General features: G+C 42.9%; 1 protein-coding gene across 19 annotated transcripts in view; it reads left to right on the forward strand.

Moving 5' to 3' along the window:
- VAV3 (vav guanine nucleotide exchange factor 3) overlaps positions 1–27,913 on the forward strand; it is a 645,240-nt gene that overhangs the window by 206,489 nt on the left and 410,838 nt on the right. For 2 of the 19 annotated variants that reach the window (XM_055584914.1, XM_055584915.1), the window contains exon 1: positions 4,736–5,224. The exons of 7 other annotated variants lie outside the window; for them this stretch is intronic. In XM_055584914.1, coding sequence (XP_055440889.1) covers positions 5,021–5,224 — 204 coding nt within the window. In that variant the 5' untranslated portion in view covers positions 4,736–5,020. Of the gene's footprint in view, positions 1–4,730; positions 5,427–5,458; positions 5,483–6,616; positions 6,805–27,913 lie in introns of those variants that run through there. 10 more of the 19 variants (XM_055584932.1, XM_055584923.1, XM_055584913.1 and 7 more) reach the window with 9 other exon arrangements.

Here is a 27,913-nt window from a genome sequence, read left to right on the forward strand (position 1 = left end):
GGCTGTATTTCAGTTTGCAGTATACAATACTTACATTTTTGCTTCTTAAATTATTTCCTAAAAAAATTCTTTCCTAGAGCTTCAAAATGACATACTTCTTTTACGTCATAAAATAAGAAATAAATAAGGAATAATAAATTTGGGTTTCTGAATTTCTTGGTGGTAGATAGCTTAGTGCTTTTCTAAACTTAGGTTGAAAGAATAAGAAGAAAAAATGGCAAAGATTGAGTGATAGCACTAATTCTAGCAAGCAGTGGATTTACGTGGCTCTTACCAGCTTTCCTTCAGTCATTTGGTACACTAGGCTTGAGGCATAAACCAGTGAATTCTCTAATCCTTACTTTTCTGATTATGGTGTAATTTTGAACATGGGACAAGACCTTGAATGTGGTATCCATCATTTATTGTCTTATCTTTCCTAGAGCTCAAAAAGCCACCTGTCCCATTTCCGACTTGTTTATAAAGTATAGCACCGAGGCAAAGATCCAAACCTCAGAGCCATGCAGAAGAAGAGTAGGTCTGCTCTGCGGGAGGGTCCAGAAACAGTGGCAAGACCCACAGGCAGTGAAACCATTTGGTGTCATTTTAGGGACTCTAAAGAGCTCTGGTACCATAGTCCTTTATGTCTCAACAGAGACAAGAATTCAGCAAGAGGCAAAGTGATAGCTGAGAAGTGATTATACTAGAATAGGATGCCTGTGAGGTTTACAAGTGGGTGGGCAAGAAATGCTACACTCGAGAACTTACTGGGCTATAGTTTAATAATCAAAGGAAAAGTGGGGAGGGGGAGAGATACTTTGTCTTTCTTAGGCAGACATCCTGCCTCCATCGTCAGTTCCCTCTTCAGGTTGCTGCTGCTGCTAAGTTGCTTCAGTCGTGTCCGACTATGTGCGACCCCATAGACGGCAGCCTACCAGGCTCTGCCGTCCCTGGGATTCTCCAGGCAAGAATACTGGAGTGGGTTGCCATTGCCTTCTCCATTGTGTGAAAGTGAAAAGTGAAAGTGAAGTCGCTCAGTCGTGTTCAACTCCTAGCGACCCCATGGACTGCAGCCTACCAGGCTCCTCCGTCCATGGGATTTTCTAGGCAAGAGTACTGGAGTGGCTTGCCATTGCCTTCTCCGTCTTCAGGTTGAGCAGGGGGATTTTCTTGTCTCTACATGGTCAAGCTAGGTCTACAAATTATTGTTTTTTATGTGTGCAGAGAGCATGTTCTAGGGACCATGAACTTACTGAGCTCCCTGGGCAGGATGTGGGTCTCATGCCACTATTGTTTTATTGTTTGGGGGTATGTCTTCTGCCTCTGCTACATGGTTGTGTTGCTAAGCAAACTTGCTTTCTTGAGTAACCATTAATTTACAGGGGTCTCCCATATATTTTTATTTACAATCCCCTAGTGGAATTAACTACTTAATCACCTGCTTTATCCTTTTAGTCTGTCCCTATCAGGAGGAGTGGACCTTCCCTTTATGGGGCCCTGATATCTGGTGAAACGAACACCAGGGTGAATACTTCCTAATCTTTTTGCTCTACCAGGAAGAGAGAGCCCAGGGAGTAAAAAGGTGCCACATAGCTCATTTGTTTACTCCACTATTATTTATTGAGTGCTTGTGGTGTGCCAAGCACAAAGGCTGATTCTGGGATAAGTTATCACTCCTGCCTTCAAGGTGTTTCAGTCTAGTGGGGAGAAAGACATTTAAACAAGTAATTAAACTCACTAATTATTAATATTACAGTGGGGAATAGCTTCGAAGAGAAATAGCATAGTTGTAGAGGCCAAACTCAGGCTCTTTCTGAGATGTGTAACCAGGAGCAAGGTGATAAATGCCTTTGATCTTGGTTCTTCATCAGTGATGGTGGTGGTGGTGATTTCCTCTAACTTGCAGATAATGTATGTAAAGTGCCCAATAGAGGGCCTGGCATTCAGTAGCGTGTGGACGAGCTTCAGGTGCTCAGGTAGCTTGCAGGGCAATGGGACGACTGAGTCCTGAGTCTCATGTCACCTGTGCAAGAATGGCCTTCATTGGAATACTGGGGCCCTAAACTGACTAGGAGACGTCACGGACAGATTTTAGTTTTCTATCACTCAGCTCACGGACCAAAACTGACAGCTCAAAAAACCCCATTGCCATTTTTCTTCTCATCCGAATTTCTGATACTAATGTCTCCCACATGACTCATCTTTTTCTACTGAGCTCCTTGTTTACTGGAAGGACCTTGCACTTCCACTAGCCTCCTCCTTTTCTAGGCCTTCAGTATATTTTCTTCTCGCTCTTCTCTCCAATCTCTGGTTTACTGTATTTCAGAGATATTATTAATATTTCGGCCTTCCCAGGTGGTGCTAGTGGTAAAGAACCTGTCTGCCAATGCAGAAGACTAAGAGACCTGGGTTTGATCCCTGGGTTGGGAAGATCCCCTGGAGGGGGGCATGGCAACTGACTCCAGTATTCTTGCCTGGAGAATCCCGTGGACAGAGGAGCCTGGTGGGCTACAGTCCATGGGGTCGCAAAGAGCTGGACATGACTTGGCAACTGAACAACAACAATGAATGTTTTGAAGTCATATTTTTAATATATACATATGTATAGTAATATATGTTTATATATTATTTGTTTATATGTTTATATATTAATATACATGATTATAAAAAGTTTAATAGAATTTATTAGGTCATTGCTGCCTTTTTGTGACCTAAGAGCTATTAGTTAATTCTTATTGAGTTCTTACTGTTAGGCATCACATGTCTTAGGCATTGTATCAGTGGTTCTCAGACTTTAATGTAAATATATGTCACCTGGAGGTCTTTTTAAAATGTAAGCTTTGATTCATTCCGTGTAGGAGTAGGGCCCAAGAGTCTACATTTCTAATAAGCTCCTGGGTGATGCTGTCGCTCCATAGACTGCATCTTGAATAGCAAGGCATTGTATCATTTGATCCGAATGACCAGACAGTGAGCTGAATATTATTTTCCCCATTTTACAGATGTGGAGGAATTAGATCATTTTCAAAAGGGCATGTTGCTAGAACCTAGGAGTGCTGAGACTCTACACCCAGTTCTCCTTCCTGATACATATACTTTGGGCTTTGAAAATGTCCTAAACACCCAAAGTTGATCTGATGCTACCTGAAACAAAATTTATATTTTTGTTAGCTATTTCTTCCTTTTTAATGAAACTTCCTTTCTAATTTAAATTTCTCCTTATGCCGGACCTTTTGTTACATAATTATTCAGATGTGCTGGATTGTGTTTCTAAAGATGATATATAAAGTTTATTAAAAAAATTATTTTTAACATTTAGCATAAATGACTTACTATGCTGTGTTAGTTTCAGGTGTGAAGCAAAAAACTTTTGTATTATTTATTTTATTTGCCAAGATTACAGGTTAGGAAACACTGTACCGTTGATGCAATCTGATTTGAACACATGAGGAAGTTGCTGGGAAAGGATGCTTGGGAGGAAAGGAAATCCTCAGGCCGATTTATTGTTTAACGCTCAGTGTGCAGTGTGCCGTGCTTGTCACAGGCTAGTGGAAAAGGAGTGCTTGTCCTTAACAGAGCAGATACACTTTTAAGAATAACATTTTGACCTGCTTATAAAATTAATTTGGTTCATAATAGAACATCTGAGCTACAGAAATATAATAGTAAAATAAAAAATGATCTAAAATCCCACCGGTTTTCATATTTTATTTTTATTTTAAAAAATGTGAAGAATATATCTCGAAAGAGATCCAGAACCACATTTACGCAGAAGTGCAAAAGTTCAAATGGTAATAAATTATGATAAATAATTTAAACACTAGTTTTTATTTTGAGGGGCAATAGGAGTAAAAGGGGGCAGTTAAGAGTCCCCCAAAATTTAAGAAAGGCGAATGCACTGCTCAGCCAGCTCTCGACTTCTGGGTTCACGTTCCAGCTTTTACGAAAGGTCTCAAAACTTATCCCAACCCGTGCCGCTGAGAACTGGCGTTCTCTACGCGCTCAAAACCGGCCCGTCGCCGACGCATGCGCAGTGCGGCCGCCGTGGCTCGGTGGGCGTTTCACAGGCCTATTTCTTTCCCGCAGGTTTTGTGCTTTTAGTAAAAGGGCCGGGACTGCGACGCCAAACAGTTCCGAGCCCAAGACGGGAAAGGGAAACCATCTATAAGTGAAAAACACATCGCGTTGAAATAAGCTGCGGGGAGGGGTAGGGATGGGTTCGGCAGGCGTCTCCAGATACACGCTTTTATTGTGGCAAAACATCCTCACGAGCAACCAACTTTGAGGAACATGAGTTATCTATAGGAAAAGAATTTAGAAGGTGGAAGGGGTGAGGGGTAACTTTCAGCGTTGCGTTCTCAAGATGCCCTGTGCCGCCTTTTTTTTTTCTTTTCATCTCTTTGGGGAGTCCGGATGCCCCAATTAATCCTTCGCTCCTCTCGGACCCTTTAAAAATTGTGTTTTGGAGGTCTTAATAGAAGCCCCCACCGAATTACACTGTTTAGACACACTCTCCCCATGCAGGAGATCTCCGGATGCCTGGGGCTGTGCGAGCTCCACCGACCTGAGGGCTCGTGGTGGGCGGGGGCGCCTTCAGGGATCCCCTTTGCTGCCCCGCTCCCCTCCCTTCTCCTCCCCGCTCGGGCCGTCGACCCTGGGCCAGGGCGGCGCGCGCTCTCCCACCCGCGCCTCTGGGGACTCGCAGACGGCAGCGAGACCGGCCCGCGCGCTGGGCATGCTCAGTCGCCCGGCGCCGGGCTCGCAAGTCGGAAGCCTGTGCGCGACCGCCGCCGCCGAGCCGGCCGTAGCGCACGAAGAGCGCGCGGGACTAGCTGCGGCGGCGGCCAGGAGGCGGCGGACCCGGGCCGGGATCGGAGCCGAGCCCGGCGCGGGGCCCGGGATCCGCCCGCCGCGGCGCTCGCTCCTTCGCACCGTCGCAGAAAAGGGGCCGGCCGCGGCTGGCGTCGGCGGAGCGGAGGAACGGCGGCGGCTGCATCTCCGCTGCCTGTCCCGGCCGGGCAGCGTCCAGGCGCCGTCGGGCATGGAGCCGTGGAAGCAATGCGCCCAGTGGCTCATCCACTGCAAGGTGCTGCCCGCGAACCACCGGGTGACCTGGGACTCGGCGCAGGTGTTTGACCTGGCCCAGACCCTCCGCGATGGAGTCCTGCTCTGCCAGCTGCTCAACAACCTCCGGGCGCACTCCATCAACCTGAAGGAGATCAACCTGAGGCCGCAGATGTCCCAGGTAACGAGGCCGGCGCGGTCGCCTCCGCCTCCAGCCGGCATCTCCCATTAATCAGCCGGCTAATGTCTTTGTGTAAATGCAAACATCTAGGTACGCTCTGTTTGCCCTGCCTTTTGCTCTGCGGTCCGCCTCGGTTTCTTGTACCTTGGCTTGACATGGTTTAGATCTTTAGTTGAATGCCAGAGCCCTGTGTCCTAAGATGGTATGAGGATTTCTTAAAGGCTTTCTGTGAGGCGGGAAAGAACAAGCTGTCCTAAGGTGCCCTTCACCTACTGGGGGGGGGGGGGTGTGGGGTGTGTGTGTGTGTGTGGGGTGTGTGTGTGTGTGGGGTGTGTGTGTGTGTGTGTGTGTGTGTGTTGGGCGCAACAAAAAGAGTTTGGTCCAGCTCTTTTTTAATAACGATGGGGAGGCATGGAAGGAGCTGATGGGGGTAATTGTGCCTTTAGTTCTTTTGCTTGCATTTCGTCCCCATGTTTTCTTGAAAGAGGAAGCATGACATAAATGAGGACTCTAGGAAGTGGAGGGCGTTCCGGTACCGTTATCTGTACAGGAATGACACTGGCCAAAGGGCGGAAAAGGGAGCACAACGTAGCGGCTACCCTGAAAGCCCCTGAGTTTGGGGCCAGCTGGCAAGCTTCATGGTTGTGTTTATAGCTCGTCTTAAGCCATGTGAGAAGGAGCCAGTCCAACCTCTCTCAACAGCGGCAGGAAACGAGAAGTTTCGCTCCAGATTCCGCCTGCCTTCATTCAGTGCTTGCTCAGGTGGTAGGGTGCACTCTTGGCTTCGGTGGCTGGAGCCCTTCCTGGAGGTGCCTCTTTGAGGAGTTAAAAAAAAAAAAATGCAACTCTGGAAGGCTGTGTGCATCCTAAACTTGTAAGTCGCTACACAGTGGAATGGTAGTTTCTTGGTCCTGTCAGAAAGTTTTTATGCAGAAAGCTGTTAAACACAACTCAGTACATCTATTTTCTCTTTTAGAGAAAAAGCCACTTTCAAAGTTTAAAAAAACACTTTCGGCTTGAAAGGGAGAGGAAACAGTTCCCTACATGATACACTTTAGCAGCACTAATCCTGAATGATACAGAGCCTCAGCTACTTAGCAACCAGAATAGTGCCTTTTACAGCAGAACTTTATATAATGCAGACTCGAGATAATGTAATAATTATGTTTGTAAAGTTAGAGCACGCACATTCCTCTCTTCTGGATGTCAGCGTTTCATCAGGGCCCGTCTGCACCTCCAGTTCTGCGTACCTTGCCCGTCTACCTTCAACCCGCTGGTTAGTGGTTCCCAAGAAAGAACAGGCTTGTAAGTGGTGAGAACCATATGGTTTTAGAAGTGAGATAATTTATTTCATACTCTCCCATATTCCGGGGTGGTGTTGGCTAACTCCATGGACCCCTTAAGAGTTGTCACAGTTCGGAATATCCTGTCCAAGGATTTAACAGACTTCCATTAAGCTGGAAGTTGCTGCTTTGCACAGAGTTCTCTAGGGAGCTGCAACTGATTATCCAGTCTGAAGATCCCCATTTTCCACCTGGCCTACGGCCTTAGGATGTTTTGGTCCACCAGCAGGTAGTATGGTATGTATCCTGCAACTGAACCCTTGGGGGTTGTTCATTAAGTGGTTCTCAGTAATCAAGTGTTTTTGACAGTTGATGTTCTCTCTGTTTCAACTTTCTAACCTTTACTTCAATATTAACAATGGATGAAAATTTTTTCAAATGTGTTTTTGCTCTTTGTTCTCCTTGTAGAATATAGTAGATGTAATTTAATATTTCTGACGACAAAGAATCATCATTATAAGCATCATTAATGAAAATTGGGCTCGTACACTGCTCTAAGAACTCTATTTCTTACTGGGAATACAACAGTGAACACTTCAGGATCCTTGCCCTAAAGGAATTTCTACACTATTCTATCAGATAAGTCACCATGTTATAATGAGCTAAACAGTTGAATTCCTTAGGCTGTTGTGCTTTGGGGTTCTTAACCCTGAGCTTCCTAGGTCCAAATTCTCTGCAGTAATTTTCTATGGACATGACTTAGTGACTAAACAACAATTTTCTGCGAGTCTGGACTTCTTCCAAAAATGAACCATGGGAGGCTAGTACCTGAATACGGTGATGTCTCTTTTTGCTGTCTTCCTGATTCTTGGCCACATTGCAGAGGGAAGGTTGCTGAACAGCTGAGTGCTGCACAGGTGATCTTGTATTATGTAAGTTGTCCTTAAATCTTTAAATGAGACTTAGTAGTGTTTTCATTAAATAATTCATTGACATACTTAATATATCTTCTGTGCCTGGCAGATACTATGCACTTAATAAGTGTTCACTTTTAGCAAAATTACTTAAAACATTTTTTTTTTTTTTTTTTTGCTATTGTCACATTAAGGGTAAAAGGTTACACTCAAAATTCTAAACATCAATTGCAAGGTCTACAAGTTCGTTTGGGCTGACATTTCTGCCTCTAACTACTCCTGTCTTTCTTGGTGAAGGGTCCGTCTGCTTCTGGTTATAAGGCTCCTAATCTGTCAGCTCAATTCATACACTATAGTGATTAATCTAATAACTCAGTGAAACTCTGACATATGTCCCAGCAGACCTTACTGTTCTGAATTTAGAGTTGCTATTACTAGTTCTTGTGGCTTTTGCTATATCTAAGACTCATTCTGTCTACCTGGCTTAAGTTTTGTTGAAGGTATTAATTTGAAATAGACTCTTTTAGCACCTGATCTTCTAAGCCAGGAAATAACTGGAGACTCTCACTTCAGAGTTTTGTGGTATTTGAGACTGTTATGAACAGATATTGACACTAGAAATTCTAGTGTATCAGTATCTTGTTTATTGCTTGTTTTTAATTTTTCAGAAAGGCTAAAATGAGTAGCCTCTTTTAATAATGTTTATCTCCAATGAATGGGATTTCATCCACTTTTCTTGTTTAGTCTTCTACCTTATTTGTGTTAAAAAATGATAACCCTCAAATAATTAAACAATTTTAGGTCTGAATCTTGGAGTCTTAATCAACTGTCCTCCAAAATAAAATTATAAATGGGATCTAGATTCTCTTACTTAGTAATTGTTTTTGGCTATGGACCTCAGCCTTTTGGGGGTCTTGTATTGAAAGAGGAGAATATTCTTCAGTTCAATATAGGTTTTTTTTTTTTTTTTAAACTCTGATTTAGATTTTATTTTATTAAAGTGCTAAATATTAATCACATTTAGTTATATACTTAACATATTCCTTTTATTATAAAGAATAAAAGTTAAAACCCAGATGATCCATGAAAATCCACACAATCTGTGAAATCTGATTTCTGTATATACTAGACAGATTTACTTTTCATCCAAAGCAGTGTTCTAGATAGGATACCAAGGATATCCATGATTCTGGAAGAGAAGAGCCTTCCTGTGCTATTTGTACTGGGGAGGTGCTTTGTGGAAGACTGGGTTTTGGGCTTGATGTCACTTTTGGTGGTTAAGAAGGTCTCCATAAATGCCTGTAATCAACCACGGATGTAATGTCAGTGAAATTATCTTAATCTTAGGGTTAGTCACTCAGTTGTATCCGATTCTTTGTGACCACATGGACTGTAGCCCATCAGGGTCCTCTGTCCATGGGATTCTTCAGGCTAGAATATTGGAGTGGGTTGCCATTTCCTTCTCCAGGGGATCGTCCCAACACAGGAATTGAACCCAGTTCTCCTGCGTTGCAGGCAGTTTCTCTAGTCTTATTATTTTGTAATTTTGCTTTGTCTTAGGATGGTAATAACACATTTGATAAATTTACTGACCCCTGTGTACAGTATAGGTAAAGTTTAAATTTTCTTAAAATGACTTATTCAGTTTTCAAGGGTTCCTTCAACAAATAGTTTGTTCCTACTATGTACCAGACACTGTTTTAGGTACTGGCTTGGAGCAGTAAACTCTATTAATAGAGTCCCTGCCCTAAAAGGACTTATATTTTAGTGAGGAACAATAAATAAACGGGTATATAATGTGATGGGCTCTGGAGAGATGTGAGCCTGGGTAAGGGTCTAGAGGGAAATGTGATTTGATTTTATAGAAGGTAGTCAAGAAAGGCTTCCTCTGAGGATCTGACAACTGAGCAGCACCTGAAGGGAGTGTGAGAAGGCAGGATTGTGGATGTTTGGAAGAAGCAAGTTCCTGGCAGAAGGAACACCCAAGTGCTAAGGTCACAAGGGGTATTTAAATGACAGGTAAACTGGGGGAACAGCCAGAAGGCCAATGGCTAGAGGAGAGTGAGTATGGGAAGGAGTGGTAGGGATGAGGTCAGAGAGAAGATGGCAACTAGATTTTTAGCACTTGTGGGCTGTGGAGGACTTAAGACTTGCACCCTGAGTAAAATAGGAATCACGTGGCCTGATTTAATTTCAGTAGGGTCATTCTGGCTGCCATGTTGAGAGTAGATGGCAGAGCAGCCAGGATGGAAGAGTCAGGCTCGGGCAGTCATTCCAGCAGTGATGATGGTGGCTTTGACCAGAGTGATAGCAGGGCAGGGGTGAGAAAGAATCCAGCCTTAGGTGTATTTTAGAGGTAGAGCCGGCAAAGACTTATTGACAGCATCAGATGGCAGGTGTGAGAAGAGCCAAGAATGGCTCCAGGGTTTCTGGCCTGGGGAACTGAACTGATGGAGTCTTCATTGACTGAGATGGAGAAGATGGGAGAGAGGGGGAGGATGATGTGGAATTAGTTCTGTCTGAAATGTCCATCAGGCATGTAGATGCTGACCAGGCAACTGCAGAAGTTGGAGATGGAGAGAGAAAGTTCAGAGTCATCAGAGTATAGATGGTATTTAAAATCCTGGCAGTGTATGGTATCACGTAGGGAGTAGTGTCCAAAGAAAAGATCAGAGGTGTGAGCCCTGGGGCTTGCCCATGTGTCAAGGGTAGAGAGATGAGACCCTGTAGAGGAGTTGAGAGAAAATGGCCACAAGGTAGGAGGGGAAGCCAGCAGAATGTGGTTTGAGCAAATCAGGTGAATAAAGTGCTTCTAGGAGGACTGATTAGATACGTTAAATGTTTAAGTGAAAACAGGATTGAAGATGGACTATTAAGCAATATGAAATTCTTGAGTGACCTTGGTGGAAACAGATTTGGGGTGTGATGGGCAAACACTTCTCTGGAGAAGAAGGACAAATAGGGGATCTAGACCACAAGGGTAGTCATGTGCTTGGGGGTAATTTTGCTGTAGAGAGAGCAGGTAAATGGGATAGTGGCTACTAGGGGAAAAGGGATCAAAACAGTTATTTTCTTATATAGAATTTTTATGTAATACCAATTACAAGAGCTCTTTTAGATTTAGACAAATTTTATCGTATGGCACAGTTGTATATATGTGTATGTGTGGAAAAGATGTGTATGTATATAAAAAAATATAAGTGAAATATATTTAACCAGAAAGTGTTAGTTGCTCAGTCGTGTCTGACTTTTTGTGACCCCATGGACTGTGGCCTACCAGGCTCCTCTGTCCATGGAATTTTCCAGGTAAGAAAACTGGAGTGGGTTGCCCTTACACCACGGTGGATCAGATTGTAATGAATCTGCCCACTGTGTGGGAGACCTGATTTGATCCCTGGGTCAGGAAGATCTCCCTGGAGAAGGGAATGGCAGCCCACTCCAGTATTCTTGCCTGGAGACATGGACAGAGGAGCCTGGCGGGCTACAGTCCTTGGGATCGCAAAGAGTCAGAAATGACTAAGCGACTAACATACACATATGAAATATATTTAATGTGTTCCTAAAACTTCTCATTCTGATGGCTACTCTGCTGAATATCATTTCAATTCAGTCATTGATGTCCATGTGTTTTTCCCCAACATAATATTTTTCACCGAGTACTAAGCGTTGGTAATGTAGCATTTCTTAAAGAATTCACCACTTTTGTCCCCAGGATTTCCTTCAAAGCTCCTAACACACAGTTGGTTGTTTTTTTTTTTTCCAATTAGTATTTGGTTTATTTACAACTGATATTACAATGATTGTCTTTTTCACCTACACAGTTGGGTTTTTATGGCTGTTACTGCTTAAAGAGAAGTTTATTTCTGCTATACATAACTGTACATTGTTTGAAAACCATAATTATATTAAGATGTGCTTTCCAAATGGAAGTCTGCATCCCTACGGCCAGGTACTGCTGTGTGAAGATTACTGGGTTATATGGTTGAGGGGAAAAAAGGGCTATCCTTGTCCAAACAAAGTGGTGTGCCGGTACATTTTTAGCCAGTCAGTTCAGAATAATGTCATTATTTAGTCTTTCTTCTCAGGAGTCAGTAACCTCTTTGCCATTTGTTGGCTTATTCTTTTGGCCAGCATAATTTTAAATTGGACACCAATCAAGATCTTTTCATGTGAAGTAGCTCAGGCATCTTAAGCACTTAGTCTGTCTGCATACTTGATGGCTTAACCTGGGCCCTCTAGGAACCAGAGCCTGGGATAAAGGATTGGCGTGCCAAAGCTTTACTGGTAAGGTACAATCCTGTGTCTGTCAGGGTGAAGAAAATGAGACAGTGCCTTTTTTTTTCCCCTAAGATGGAGAAAATTATATCATATTTGTAATGCAAATAGGGTTGATCCAGTGTAGATCACTGCTAATAGGATCCTAAGTTTCAAATAAAACATATTCTTATTTTTTTTTCCCTTAAACCTGCAGTGGTAATTTGTATTATTGACTTTACTTCTGTCCTGAAATTCTAATTCTTACTACACTACACTCTTCTGGTTCTCATGTATTTTTTATGTTCTTTCTTAACTTTTTTCACTGGCTTTTCTATAAACACCTTGAGAATTTTTGAGTTTTCTATTTTGTTGCCTTTTTTGTGTGTATCCTCTGTATTATTTCATGACACTGTGCTATTACCTCCTTTTCATACTCTGATGGACCTGGTGTTCATGATGATAGCCTATATCTGTCTATTTTATGTCCCCATCTCTGAGGTTATAGTTTCTTCATGAATAGATGGATGCATGAAGATCACATGATCAGAGTTCACCATAGAAAGTTCTTCCACAGCAGAGTGAAGGGTGAATTGGGCAGGATGGAGCTGGGTGTGAGTAAAACTCCTGCTGAAGTTCAGTCAAGCGTAGATGAGGCCGCTGGATGAGAAGGGGCTGGAGTGAAGGCACAGGGAGGAGCAAGAAAGATGAGAGATGATGAAGAGTTGTAATGGATCAGATTTGGGACCACTTAGATGCAGTGAGAGTGGAAAGTATCCAGGATGAGCCTCAAGTTTTAGGCTTGGGTGACTAGGGGGATAGAGAGGAGGTGCAGATTTCAGAGAGAAGGGCAGATAGACAGTTTGGATGTTGAGTCTGAAGTTGTTACCAGTTACCTTCTGTATTCTGTTTCAAGCATCATACTCTCTTACTAATCCTTCCTTTTTGGATTATTCTACTAATACCTAAAATTCAGTAATCTTTTGAACTCTTGGTCCTACCACCTCTTCACTGCCTTCATGTCTTCATTTCCTTCCTGCTCATCTTAAATACCATGGCCATTGTAGCTACTTCCTTAGCTTCTCTTGGGTAGGGATATTCAATCTGTTTAAAATACAACCCTGGTTAAATACAGCTCTCCTCTTTCTGCCTGCAGCTCAGCTGCTGAACCCAGTGGAGGAAAACCTATGCCTCCTATGTGCACTCACTTTAAATTCAGCATCCCTGTCCTCAGGTAGGTGCCTCAGGTGACTCAGCCACCTGATTACATTTCTCTAGACCACACATTATTTAAGTATGATCTGGAGACTTCTGTGAAAGTTAAACTCACTCAGTCGTGTCCGACTCTTTGTGACCGCACGGACTATACAGTCCATGGAATTCTCCAGGCCAGAATACTGGAGTGGGTAGCCTTTCCCTTCTCCAGAGGATCTTCCCAACCCAGGGACTGAACCCAGGTCTCCTGCATTGCAGGCGGATTGTTTACCAGCTGAGTCACTAGGGAAGCCCAAGAATAATGGAGTGGGTAGCCTATTCCTTCTCCAGTGGATCTTCCCGACTTAGGAATCAAACCAGGGCCTCCTGAATTGCATGTGGATTCTTTACCAACTAAGTTATGAGGGAGACTTCTGATAGCCCCTCAAATGCTTTTAGTTTTTCCCTAAGGTCAAACTTTTAAAAATAATATTAAGACATTATTTGCCTTTTCTCACTCTCATTTTCTCACAGGTATATAGTGGAGTTTTCCCCAAGCTACATGCTGCTGTCATTGCTGTGATTGTATGTTTGTGTATATGTTAAAGATTTCTCAGTTTTAAAGTTCCAATATGTTAGGTGTTGATAGATAAACTCCCAAACACAAAAGCTGCTGAGGCTTCTCAGTAATTTTTTTTTTAGGAGTATAAAGGGGTAATGAGACCAGTTGGAAAATTTCCCTAGACCATTCAGTCTCTGACTCTCCCAGATGCCTATTTGGTGCCTTTTCTTCTTTAACCTCCGTATCCATTCTTCCTCTCACCTTGGTGATCTTGCTTCCTACCCCTCTGAGAAAACAGACACAGTCAGAGGAGAGTTTCTTCAGGCTCCCACCTTCCTGCATCTAACCCGTAGACGATGCTTTCTCTCGTGTTCTGTGGATGAATTATCAGTGCTCCTAGCAAAGGTTAGCCCTCCTTCACCCTATCTCTGTGCTTGCCTATGTCTTTTATCGTCTCCTGGATCTTTCTGTTGGCACGCACAGGATGCGTTTTCAAGATAGAGACACAAAGACTTGCCCATGACCGTCGGGAGTGATGGAGAATGAGTAAGGACTCCTAAAGCTTAACCTGAACTACTAGGGCAGGTCTGCCGTCTACCTCCTTATAACTGTTTAATGGTTTCCTATGGACCATGGTATAAAATCCAAGCTCCTCAGTAAGCACTTAGGGGCCCATGGGCTGGTACTGCTTCATGTCTGAAAGCTTTCTCAACTCTGCTCCTGACCTTTCTGTGGCTTCTCAAATGAACTGTGCTGATAAATGTCTCTCTGCCTTTGCGTTTGCCCATTTCTCCACGTGAAATGCCCTTTCTCATTAGTCTGAGTGAAGATTTGGTTCAAGGGCCCTTTGCAGTGAGGGTCACCCTACCCCTCCCATGTGTGTGGCTTGCTTACTGCTTTGTGCCATTCTGTGCCACTGACACTTTGTGCCACCCAGTGTACAGGGGTGGAGGGCAGCATTCCTGGCACTGTTTTGCAAGCTTTTTCTTATCTTTATCCCTTCCATGCTGTGAGCCTGCTTGAGGCTATCATAGGCTTTTTCATTTATATAAATCTCTAGAATTTGACCCAGGGACTCATACGTTTCTTGCATACATAAGTAGGCATTAGTGAAACTTATTGATGTATTTTTGAAAATAACTCTTTACTACCTTGTCAAACACACCTGTATAAAATGTAATACTATGTGCTGAGCACTATGTCATTACAAACCAGAAACATCTGTTCCTTAAGCAGCATTACTAACAATAGCGGATAACATTACTCTGCTACATACTGCTGCTTTCCCCCTGAGTGACTACCAGAAAGTGCCTGAACCTGTCTGTCCTTCAACTTCTTCATCTCCAAAACAGACTTAATAAAAGAACCTACCTCCTAGAGTGGTTGAAAGGACCAAATGAACTAATTATCCCTGTGTTTGGCACATAACAAATGCTCAATAAATGTTAACTATGTTTACGATGATTATTACTACTGCTTTTGCAGAAACATGCCAGGCAATGTGTTAACACTTTGCTCACATTATCTCAGCCAGTCATCACAACACCAGGAGAGGGACACTGCTGTTCATCCTCGTGATACTCTTCAAGGCTAAGAAGAGTTAGTAACTTGTCCTAACAAGTAGTTCGTGATAGAGGCAAGATTAGAATGAAAACATTTAAAGTGAACTGAGATCCCAAGTGCAAGGCTATTGGCAAATCTGAAAGTGAGCTATGAGGACTTTTTCTTTTTTCCTCTGTCTTTTGCTCTTGTGGCATTCCTGCAGAAGAATGTTCTGATTGATTCTGTGGCTCTTGAACATAGCACCGCCATATGAAGTTGCATGGTGAGTAGCAACTTTGGTTTAGGGTATTGAATCGGGGTTCCCTGGTGGCTCAAAGGTAAAGAATCCGGCTGCCAATGTGGGAGATGCAAGTTTGATCCCTGGGTCCGGAAGGTCCCCTGGAGAAGGAAATGGTAACCGGCTGTAGTATTCTTGCTTGGGAAATCCCATGGACAGAGGAGCCTGGCAGTCTATAGTCCATGGAGTTGCAAGAGAATCAGACAGGACTTAGAGACTAAACAACAATTGAATGTATCAACTGGATGGTTATAGTCATATTTATCACATGTATCAGTGTAAAATGGGAGAGAGGCTTTTGACAGGTATTTGATGGGGAAAGGAAATAAAGGCAGAAAAGCTGAGGAAAGGTAACAAGAGGAAAGGAGACAATGAGTGTATAGCAGGTCCTTTTTGGCCTTTTAACACCGTGCCTTGTGACAGCTGGTCTCCAGGACGTAGTTTAATGCCCTGCTCTTGAGTGGGGTCAGGACTGCTCACATTTCCCTGGGCAGAATACCATTGTTTACATGGCATGTTTTCACATGATTATTCTTCCCCCCTTCCCCCACCCTCCATATTATAACCATTCTTCTTATAAATTCACAGACATCTATTGTTAGCTGTTATTTGGAATATTATATCCCACTCTTTTTTCTTTTCCCTCTGTTAACACAGACCCTGCTTGGAATTAAGGACAGTCACAAATTTACATTCTGCCTTTCCCCAGTCATGAGCATTTAATGGACAGAAGCACGGCCAGAGAAGTAGTAGCTACTTCTGATTTTCATGGAAAACTATTTTCGAATTGCACTTTGTGCTGCTGTCTGAATGTGCTTTCAAAATATGTGTTGCAAGAAGTGTAGTCAGCTTCTCAGTGGCTTTGCTTAACAGGAAGTTGGCAGCATATGCTGCTCACATGGGAGTTCTCTAAAGGGTCAATTAATATGGAATATTTAATGAAACACTTGATACTCACCTTCCATGATTTTCAAAGTGCTTGTCCTAAAATAGATCTGTAACAGCTGGTCTGAAAAAACAAGCATCATGCCTCTGTGCCCAGTAATGTCAGGAGCGTTTTCCTGGGGGTGTGGGGTGGTGTGGTTTCATGAAAAGACTTCAGGCCAGAAGTCAGGAGACCCAGGTTCTGGCCCCATCTCTGTCTCTGACATGTGGCCTTAGCAAATAGCTGCTTCTCTTTGTCTCCACCTTCCATACTTAAAGCAATGATAGAAAATACTTACATATATGGTAATTTGCTAAAAAGCAGCACATTGTAAAAAAAAAAAGCAGCAAAATTGTAAAATTTTTTTACACATATTTAGATTTCATTTAATCTTTCACAAGGAGAGCTTTGGGACCAGCCAGAAATATTTGAATCCCACCTCTGGCACTTAACTTTTCCCAAGTTCATAAAATTGTTAGTTTCCTTGCTGAGTCTCAATTTCCTCCTATAATAGGCTAGAAATAGTAAAAATCTACTTTGCAGGCTTGTGGTGAGAATTATATGTAAAATGTCTGGGTATAGTAGGTATTCAGCAAGATTTTATTTCCTTCCTCCTCCCCTTACCTCCTTGATCCTCTTAGGTCTAAGAGGCAGGAAGAACAAGATCTTATCTCTGCTTTGCAGAGAAGGAAATTGAGATGTGCAGTGGCTGAAGGACTTTTCTCAAGGTCACAGACAGGAAGTGGTAAAGACAGGACTTGAGTCCAGCTGTCCTAATTCCAAATTCAGTGAAGTTTCCCATTCCTGGTGCCTAGCTTTGCTGATGGATGGTGAATTTCAGGAGCTCGGAGAAAGCAAGGCCTACTCTGAAAACGTAAAGTGACATTATTTTGGTACTGAAGTTTTCTGTATTTAAAATAGTAAAAGCAGTTTTCAGTCATTTTAGAGTCTGATTATCTAGTTTGTGGATTATTTGCTTTTTGGTAATTTCAGAGCTCTTCTGCTTTCTGTTTGGTTCTGTTTTCATGGGAATTTGTACATATGACTGATTGATGAATCAATTATCCATTTGTCTGCTAAATATTGGGCTTTGTAGTAGATGCTTAGGATTCGAAGGTGAATAAAACTCAGTCCCTGACCCTGTGTTGCTTTCAGTCTAGAGCATGGATTTTACCTCGGACATGCCCTTATAAGACAGGGGGATGGGAAGGGATTCGTGAGTTAGAATGATGGACATGGCAAATATTTGGTAGGTGAGTGATGCTCTTTTGGATGCACTGTTAATTTGCTGATGTGCAGGGCATGACATTAATGGCACAAAGTGGATTGCGTGTGTGCCTGGCTCATGGTATTTCTTTCCATAGACATTTATCTAGTGCCTCCCCCAGTGTGCAGGGCACTGAAGGCATAAAGGTAAATTATAGGGAATTTCTGCTTTTGAGGGGCTGGGAGAAAGCAGGTTTGATCTTGGAGGGAGGCCTTTGCAAAAATGCAGAAAGAAGGTAAGTCACTGGATGCCACAAGGTCAGTGCAAAAGTGCCCGCAACTGGATGAGACGAGACGAGACCAGGAAGAGGACAGATGCCGAGTGGTTACTAGAGAGGAAGAAGGTTTGTGAAAGAAAACTGGGTGGGGTGTGTGTGTGAGAGACAGGATGTGGAGGCCTGCTCACTCTCCCTCCAACCTCCTGGCTGGCCACCTCTCCCGCCCTCACACCTGTCTGAACCCTTCCTCATCCTCCCTGTGCTCTTTAGTTGATTGACCACTCCTCCTTCCCTGGTCCATTTGCCCCTGGCTGTGTATTCCTTAGTCCGGTCTGGATCTGCAGCCAGCCACTTTCACCCACACTCCCTTCGCCTTCTGTGACTTCAGAGGGGCGTTCCTGAGCCCCCTGCTCCACAGGCTTTCCTGTTCTTGCATGTGAGCTGAAGAGAGCTGCTGAAGTCAGCACCGCAGCCTGCGTTCACTGTCCAGCTTCACTGCGGCCTGATGCTGCTTTTCTCACTGCTTTGTAATACCTCATGTTCTGGCTTCCTTTCATTCCCGCTTCAGACTCCAGTCTGCTAAAGACAGACTCCCTGAGTCCCCGACTCTCCCCCAGTCCCTGCAAGTTAACCTGGCTCTCACCATGACCACCCAACCCTCCTGAACTTGACCTTGGCCTAGTCCATCACATCCACTCCCTGTGATGGTGACCATTATCACTGTTATGAGAGGGAGTGATTGTCACGAACTTTCCAAGTACGTGTATACAGTTTTTGGCCTTCTGACTCCCAAGAGAGGAGTTGGGGTCTCGAAGGGAATATTTAATCAATGAAAATCCCCCAGGGAACCAGGTGTTATGAAAACTTTGATTCTGAGAAGTTCAGCACTCTGCATGAGCAGTACTTCTTTTGGTTTGTGGTCTGCAGAACCCAGTGGTGTGTTTGAGTGAACATCAACCGACAAACCAGAAGCTCCCAAGTCATTTTTGTCATTTCCCAGCAGGACTGAGGCCGCATGTCCCCCCTTGCAAACAGTTCTGCTTATTTTAGTGAGCCTTTTTTTTTTAATGGTAATGTTATCTTTCAATTAGTGCAACTTCCACTTAATCACATATGTGGTGCCTAACAAAGGAAAGTAGATCTAGAATTATTGATCACTTACTGATACTCCAAAGTGCAGATTTAGCAGATGATTATTAAATTCCCTGGCATTTGACTTGCAAATATGAAAAAGCATCTGTTGGCTAGTTCAAGTTTGTTAGCTTAGTTCATAGTCAGCCACACAAGAAATGCTTGACTTCAACTTTTTGAAGTTGAATGACAGAGTACTTGGAAATAGAATCTTGCATTTGCCCATAAACTATACTTGGAGATTCAGTAGAATATAAGTCATTCATCTACAGTGAAGAGGAAGCAGGTACTGAGATTTCTGGAGCTCAGGATGAGCACCTACATGAAAGATTTTGGTGCCTCCAGAGACAGTGTTTAAGGAAAGAATGTGATATAATTATTGTTTATCTGTTTCATCCTGATAACTTCTAGAACATGAAGCTGGATTCTTGAGTATATTGATGCAGCCCTGATAGTGAGGCTTGTTGAGTTTTTAATCTTTTAAAATATATAGTTACATTTAATGACCTTAGTTAAGATAAAAGTAGTAAAATTTGGTAAAGGATTTAATTTTTCCCTTCTATGTTTAGTAAATGATTCACTGGTTTAAATGATATATATAAATTCTCACCTAGCTAGCACTAAGCTTTTTGGTATTCTTGTTCATTTGATAACTACCTAAAGCCCTCCTGGGTTTTATATAAAATAAGCTAAGTAAAAAAGTGCACTTAAAAATAATAATAAATAATACTAATAAAGCCCTTCTCTACAGAAGAAGAGGGAAAATGAATTTCTTAAACTCCATGTACTTGTAATAAGCTAAATGTAATTTATGTAATCATTAGGGAGAGTTCCTAGATTCTGACTTCAAGGCTGAGGACCTTTAATTTACTCCCTATTCTAATACATGGCATTGTGTAGTGGAAAGCACGTGGGCCTTGGAGACATCAGCCTGGCTTTGAACCCTGGCTATGCCACTTACAACCTTGGGCAACTTAATGACTCTGATCTTGGGTTTCCACACTTATTAAATAGAGATAATACCTATTTGCAGTGTTGTAAGGATTAAATTAATTAAAGTCATGCATATTTTATTTGGCACTTGGAAGATACTCAATAAATGTAGATTCCATTCCTTTCATTAAGCCTTTTTTTTTTCCCCCTCCAAGTTCAAGGAAATTACAGGTTGCAAGTTAAAATGAGAAGAGAGAACTGAAAGTTAGGCCAGGAGTCAAAACTGTAAATCATGGACTCAGGAGCTCAGAAACCATGTGCATCTTGGACTATGGAGAATGCAGCCAAACTAATTCACATACTGCATAAGGCTCAGGGAAAGGATGGTTCTGTGTGAATCGACCATTATAGTAACTGATTTTATTTTTCAAAGAGTTATACGGTTGTGGAGCTGGAAGACACCTCAGAGGTAATTTTAGTTCAGCTCCTTCATTTTAAAAATGATCAGTCTAAGACCCCTAATATATGCATCAGTTTTCCCAAGTTTACTTGGTTTCCTGAATCATAGCACATTATTTTTTTTCTCAAATCACAATGCTAATAATGACCCAGAACTTCAAGATAAGTTTAAATTGTATTGTTCCTTAAAAACAAACCAGAAAAACTCTCTAAGATTGCAAAGTGACTGAGTTCAGAATTGCTTATGTGAGGTACTTATTATGAAGATCTTATTCACTCCCATCCATCTATCAGTCCATTCATTGGACAGAATAGTAAAAGGGAATCAGTGAGAATGGGGAGCACAAGATCTCAGGTTTTGGAACTCAGAATGTCCTGAGAGAATTGACAAAAGCATTGAGAAATGATTAAATAAGAAAAGTTGTGAAGTCAAAGATCTCATGCTTCAAAGAGCAAATTCTATCTAGAAATTTAGCCATCCAGAATTACTCAGCTCCTAAGAGAGCTGAGCTTTTGCCATTTCAAAAGAGATATCACAGATGTGTCCCAAATTGCCAAGAATATGGATATTCATTAATGGTGGCACAAAAGCGTTATTTCTCCTAGACTCTGAGTTCCATGGGATTGGGGACCGTTTGTTCAACTTTATGTTCCCAAGTCATACATGGTACAGAGTGAGTGCTCGTATGAATGGCTGTTGCATGACTATTTAATAACATTAGCCTTAATATTGCTTGGACAAGAATGCCAGATATTATTCTGTCCTTCATTTTAATCACAGAATGCAAAAAAAAATAATTCTACCAATTGTGTTGCAGTGGGAGGCAGTGTGGTTTATTGAAAAAATGTGAACTTCAGTATCAGATTGGCCTGGGTTCACATCATACCACCTGGGCTGTGACTATGGGCAAATCCCTTAATCTCTCACCATCTTAGTTGTCTTTCTTGTGAAATAAGATTCTTCCTGCAAAGTGGTGCAAAGAGGAAGTAAATTCTGTTGGGCAAAATAGCCAGCACAGTACTAGGACAGAGTAGGCACTTAGTAATAATGGGAGGTCCTCTCTCTCCCACCCCATGTAATCTTTTCTTGACACAGGGCTTTTCCTACAGTTTTTTGAATGGATAACCTTTTGTTAGCCTTTGCATATTTTTCTTTTCTGTTGTATTCTGTCTTTCTGCAGATGTTTTCTTTAGGTCAGTTGAATCCAAGCTTTAGAATATTGTGGCTTAAACGTGATTTAATATGTATAGTTTTATCTATCGGTGATTTCTCATATGACAACTGTGATATAACAAGAGGTCTGTATTGAAATTGGGAGACCTTCATTGAAATTCTTGTGCTGTCACTAACCAGCTTTCTGATCTCTGAGTCTTAGTTTGTTCAATTTCTCTGAACCTCCATTTCCTCGGATAATCAGGGAGTGGCATTTATAGTGAAGAGAACATGGGTTTTAGAGTCCTGATTTTGGATGTGGTACTGATTAGCTGTATGGTCTAAGGCAACTCTTTGGCCTCTCTATTCTCTCAGCTGCCTGTAGAGAACAGCACCGTCTACTCTGTATGTTGTTAGGGTATTTGTTAGGTGAGATGATATATGACAGGTTCCTTCCTCAGAGTTTTGTACATCCAGTTCAGTTCAGTCGCTCAGTCGTGTCCGACTCTTTGCGACCCCATGAATCACAGCACGCCAGGCCTCCCTGTCCATCACCAGCTCCCAGAGTTCACTCAAACTCACGTCCATCGAGTCAGTGATGCCATCCAGCCATCTCATCCTCTGTCGTCCCCTTCTCCTCCTGCCCCCAATCCCTCCCAGCATCAGAGTCTTTTCCAATGAGTCAACTCTTCACATGAGATGGCCAAAGTACTGGAGTTTCAACTTTAGCATCATTCCTTCCAAAGAAATCCCAGGGCTGATCTCCTTCAGAATGGACTGGTTGGACCTCCTTGCAGTCCAAGGGACTCTCAAGAGTCTTCTCCAACACCACAGTTCAAAAGCAAAGCATTGATTCTTCGGTGCTCAGCCTTCTTCACAGTCCAACTCTCACATCCATACACGATCACAGGAAAAACCAAAGCCTTGACTAGATGGACCTTTGTTGGCAAAGTAATGTCTCTGCTTTTCAATATGCACATTAGAGAGAGGTAATAACAGTTCTTCAACTAAATGCAGTTATGGTTGGTATTATTAATGCCAGTTTCCCTAGATGCTTGAGAAATTCATTAAGATAACTTAATCATTACAGCTGAAGAACTTGAGCAAGGACTGAATCCTTTTTCAGGATCACATAGAAAGTAATACTGGAGTAGTATGTAGCTGTGAACATGATGATGAGTCCTCCCCTGTTTACATAATTGTCACTTGGGTTACTTACAGATCTCTCTCTCTCTCAGTTTCATCTATGTTTTTAAATTTATTTTTTATTGAAGTACAGTTGATTTGCCAGTGTTGTGCTAATATGCTATATAACAAAGTGACTTAGTTTTATACATAAGCATTCTTTTTAAAATATTCTTTTCCATTATGGTATATCCCGGGAGCTTGGCTATAATTCCAGTTCTTTTCTTTTATAAATGGTATGATTATAAATGCCCTTGTACAGATTATTCCTCTTTCCCTGCTTGGATTATTTCCTCCAGCTTTATTTTCCAAAATGAAGTTTTCAGGTCAAAGGATATAAACATTCTTGCAGTTCTTGTTAACATACTGTCAGATGGTTTGTAGAGAAATATTTCTAATGGACAAAAAAAGGGCAAGACTTCAAAGTCTTCGTTGAAAACAAGGACTTTAGTGTCATTTAGATTTGATTCATATATCAGCTGCTTATTGCTAAATGAGCAAATGACTTGACCTGACTAAATCTGTTTTTTTCACCTGTAAAATGGGTGATAAGTAGCTCTGCTGTGCTGTGTTGTTGTGTCTAACTCTTTGCGATCCCATGGACTGTAGCCTGCCAAGACCCTCTGTCCATGAGATCCTCCAGGCAAGAATACTGGAGTGGCTTGCCACGCTGTCCTCCAGGGGATCTTTCTGACCTTGGGATCAAACTCACGTCTCTTGTGTCTCCTGCATTGGCAGGTGGGTTCTTCATCGCTGGTGCCACCTGGGAAGCCCCGATAAGTAGCTACCTCACGGTAACTGTCAAGTATTTGTCTGTGGAAGGTGTTGAGTGCTCACCCTTCACCATCTGTCTTGAGTCCATTTGTGCTCCTCCCCAACTCCCGTCTGCTCTCACTTGGCCCTCTGCCTCCTCCAACTTGGCGTATACTCTGATGGTCTGTCTATGCCAGTGCATTCTCCTACTGTCTTCAACCTTGAAAAAAGGATCCTTAAATCTAATCACATGAACCCTTTCATTACTCTTAGAAAGCTTCCCGTGCTCTGAGGGTGAAGTCCAGAACCCTGAATAGGATCCCCTGTGATCCTCCCCTCCATCCTCAGTTTCCCTCTTTCTTGCCCATTCTATTATAGCCATGTTGGTAAATATTTTCCACTACCAGAATTTGTCACCACTTCTTTTTCTTCTAGATTTGAAACTTGCCATTTGTCTTGTTTCTTGGTTTTTAAGTTTTCCTGTTGTGCAGCTCATCATTGGTAGAGATCTTTGCTTAAAGACTGATGTTTTTTCCCCAGTAGACCTAAGCCTTGTGATGGCAGGGCCCAGGGAGATTTTTTCCACTGCTAAATTCCTGGGACCAGCACAGAGCCCAGCATGGAGCACTCAGTAAATCTTTAGGAATGTATAATAGTAACTTATTATTAGCAATAATCACAACAGAGAAGAATCTTAGGTCTAATTTGTTAAAAGCGTTTGTGATTTCAAATTGCTCTATGAAATTAAATGTCTAGGGGTTTTCCAAGGGCCTTTATAAAACTCGCATGTATCTTGTAATTAAGATCTTGCTTGCTTTTTTTCTTATATAATCTTTCATGTCAGTGAGGGCAAGTCTGAAGAGAAGAGGGCACATTCTTGTGTCAAACTTAGTTTAGTATCTGGCAATCTTTCATCTTTGCCAACATCTTCATCCAAGACCTGTAATAGCATTACCTGAGCCATCTGTGAGTCTTGGCACAGAACCATCCTGAGCCAAACAGCAGAAGGACTTGATGCCGAAGATGAACATTCCTAAGAGATTGGATTATACTCAGTCTGTTTCCTTGCAATTGAGACCTCCTACTGTTTTGGCTTGTATCTCTTAGGAGTGCAAGCTATTTAATATGATGCTGTTAACTTTCGCAAGTGTAAAGCCATATTTTGTTCATTCAGAAGCAGAGTTCATTCTTTCAGTTGACTGAACTCATACTAAATTCAAACTCTGATTAGGTGCGGAATGTATAACAAACAGCTGAAGTTATAGGAGGGGTCTATTTTGCAAGATCATCTCCTTTCCTATACTTTGTTTCCCTGTGGAAGAACTTCTGTTAACGTGTTAGAGGAACACCTGGCTCTATGTGACTCAGCCTCTTCTGGATCTGCTCTTTGAGACCTGCTTACTTGCAGAGAGGGTGATGTTTTTCTGTTGTCCTCTCATATATTGGGTAGACTAAACAGAGCAGCTGCTGGCCTCAAGGAGGGGGAGGCTTACAGTATTTTTTGGAGGTGGAGGGGAACAGGAGGAGAACTTGCATGCTTCAGCCACACTTTCCAGTGTATATTAGCTTTTATCAATGAATAGTTCTCATTTACATCTTATTTCTGTTTCTGTGGTATCTACTGCTCATTTAAGTTTTTCCCTCAGTAGAAAGGGAAACATTTATTGCTTTGTCCTTGGGGGACTGTGAAGCTTGTGGTGGCCCAGCGCATAGACCAGTGACTCCACCAGACTCAGCTATTGGCGACGGGCTTAGGCCTCGCCAAGCGCAAGATTCATGGTCCTTGCTGGGCTCTGTGGGTGAGCTGAGGCACTTGTATGTAGCACTTGGGTTTTGTGGGTTCAGCTTGGACTTTAGTTGCAGGTGAGGCTGGGGGAGGGGTTGGATCTTTTTAGTTATTTGGGGCGGAATAGCATTTGCTGCTTTCACTGTGTTTCAGTCAAAGCTGCAGGCCAGTACTTCAGACCAGTAGTGATGAGGTTTCACGAGGGCTACTGTGTGAGCTTCCTCCTCTAAACTGTGAGAATGAGGCCAAGGTAGGAAGTGATAAAGTGGCCTCACCACATTTAGTTAATTTCATTCCAGGACAGAGGAGGGCTCTGGAGAGACTAAGGTGATTTTGCAGTTTATCCAAGATCTTAATAGACCACCTATCATCATATGGCCACGGGCTTCCCTGGGAGCTCAGTTGGTGAAGAATCTGCCTGCAATGCAGGAGACTACCTGCAGCCAGGAGACCCGGATTTAACCCTGGATCTGGAAGATCCCCTGGAGAAGGAAATGGCAACCCACTCCAGAATTCTTTCCTGGAGAATTCCCATAGACAGAGAAGCCCAGTGGGGCTACAGTCCATGGGGTCGCAAAGAGTCAGACACGACTTAGCAATTAAATCACCACCAACACAATCATATGACCAACCTCAACATCACCACCCTCCCACATACACACCTCAAGCAGACCAGGAAAGTGCCGTCTCTGCAGCGGGGCAGGCTGCAGAGACAGCCCCAGAGGGAGCTGAGGCTCATGGTGCTCAACGGGACAGAAGTAGTGTTCTGACACTTGAACAAGTTCCTCTGCTCTGTCAAACATGACTTCGGTTTGTTACTTAAGTTCCTGCCATTGGCTCATAGAACTGTGGCTTCACCTATAGAAGAGTTAAAGAATTTCTTAAGAAGCAGACACAAAGGAAGGGAAATATCCTTACTTAGGAAGTATGTTCTGCATTCTTGGGTTTAGATAGACCGGTGAGTCAGTGAAATTATTGCAAACCCAGACATTAAGATGTCTGTAATCTTAAGATGTTTGTAATCACAAAGGCCTGTGCCTCTGACACTCATATTCAAAAAGATTAGGTTTTCTTAGAGAATCAAGAAGGACCTAGAGTGGCTTGAAAAAATATGCTTTGGTATCATCTGGCAACCCACTTCAGTGTTCTTGCCTGGAGAATTCTGTGGACTGAGGAGCCTGGCAGATTACAGTCCATGGGGTCACAAAGAGTTGGACAGAACTGAGCTGACTGTAACTTCGGTCATCAGAAAAGGAGCAGTGGTAGTCTGAAAGGACTAAGTAAGCCAGGCAAAAGGTTCACATCTTGTGAGAGATATTAAGGGAAAAGGGAGGTCTTACCTCAGGATCAGTTCAGTTCAGTTCAGTCGCTCATTCGATAGACAGATACAAAAAGGAAAGGAGATTCCTTCTAATAGCACAAATTAGAAAGGGTAGTAGGGCTGTAGAAATATAGTTTAAAAAGAGAAAAAAAAGACAAAGACTGCAACAGTTTCTGAAAGGTTTTCACAAAGATTCAGAAAATAATGCAAAGTGCCCTTTGAAGGATTCAGCTAGAGTTTGAAATAGGAGCAGTTGGAAAGTAGATTTTCATAGCTCAGAGCTGGGTGTGGTTTTGTGTATTGCATAAAGATTTTTGCCAGCAGAGGTTGAAATGCAACTGACTTTGTTTTCCTGGTGGATCCAAGCCAGGCTTTACTTGTGCCCATGAGGGAGCACCTTCTGAGGCACGTAAAGCATTCTTCTGCCCTTTGGCTTGAGATGGCTCTGGAATAGTAACACCAAGTGGTTACAGCAAGTTTGCTTTTAAGAGAGAGGTACCAAGTACTGAAGAGTTCAGTGAGTGAGTCTCAAGGTAAAGGAACCAAGTTTAATTGGGCCTGCAAAGATCACTTATGCCCTGACGGCTCCTGCTCGGGTTCTTTATGGAGTTAGGACTCTCAGGGAAGGCACAGGGGAGTTGAAGGTGTGTTTTAGGAGCCAGCCCAGACCTGGCTAGAGGTGGCCTGATAGGAGTATCTGACTTGGGAAGTAAACCGTTCATTTCTGCCCAACAGTGACAGCTCTAAAGTGGAAAAGAAAGAAAGGCAGGGCCTCTGAATCTTTCTCAAAAGAAAATGGAATCAACAGAGAAAAATTAAGTATGAGGCCTGCTGTTGCTCGTTGTTCAGTTGCCCAGTCGTGTCTGACGCTTTGCGACCCCATGGACTGTAGCACGCCAGGCCTCCCTGTCCCTCACCATCTCCTGGATTGCCCAAGTTCATGTTCATTGTGTTGATGAGGCCTGACTTGTGGCAAAAAAGGGAAAGAAAGAAAGAGAAAGATACTGAGGACCTGGTCATTAAAAGGTGTAGGGACCTCTCTGGTGCCTCTAGATGCCAGTCCCCAGAACTCCAGGGACATGGCTTCAGAAACAGTGGAAACAGTGTTGGAATCTGCTCAAGCTGAGTTGGAAGAAATGTGGGGACCACCATGATTTTCCTAAGAAGGCGCTTCTCACAGCCTGAAGCCATGACACGGAAAAGGCAGTTGCAACAGATGCTAGGGCCCAAGACAAAGCATTCCTGCTTATGAAAGACTGTGGAGATGGCTGACTGTACCAGGCAGAGCCCACGTTCATTCGGTATGTGAGTGAGTGAGGGCCAGAAACGTGGGACTCAAAGAGCCACTGCAGCTAAGAGGCTTTGCCTATGCAGGTTGGGAAAGAAAGTTTCCACAATTAGGGCCCGGGGGGCCTGGGGCTGCCACCGTTGCACATTTCTAGATGCATAAAGAAGGCAGTGGCACTTCTTGCCTTTCTCCTGTTCCTTCCCTTTTCTGTCTACACCCCTGCT

The sequence above is a fragment of the Bubalus kerabau genome, chromosome 6, assembly GCF_029407905.1.
Source record: "Bubalus kerabau isolate K-KA32 ecotype Philippines breed swamp buffalo chromosome 6, PCC_UOA_SB_1v2, whole genome shotgun sequence".
Classification (NCBI taxonomy): domain Eukaryota; kingdom Metazoa; phylum Chordata; class Mammalia; order Artiodactyla; family Bovidae; genus Bubalus; species Bubalus kerabau.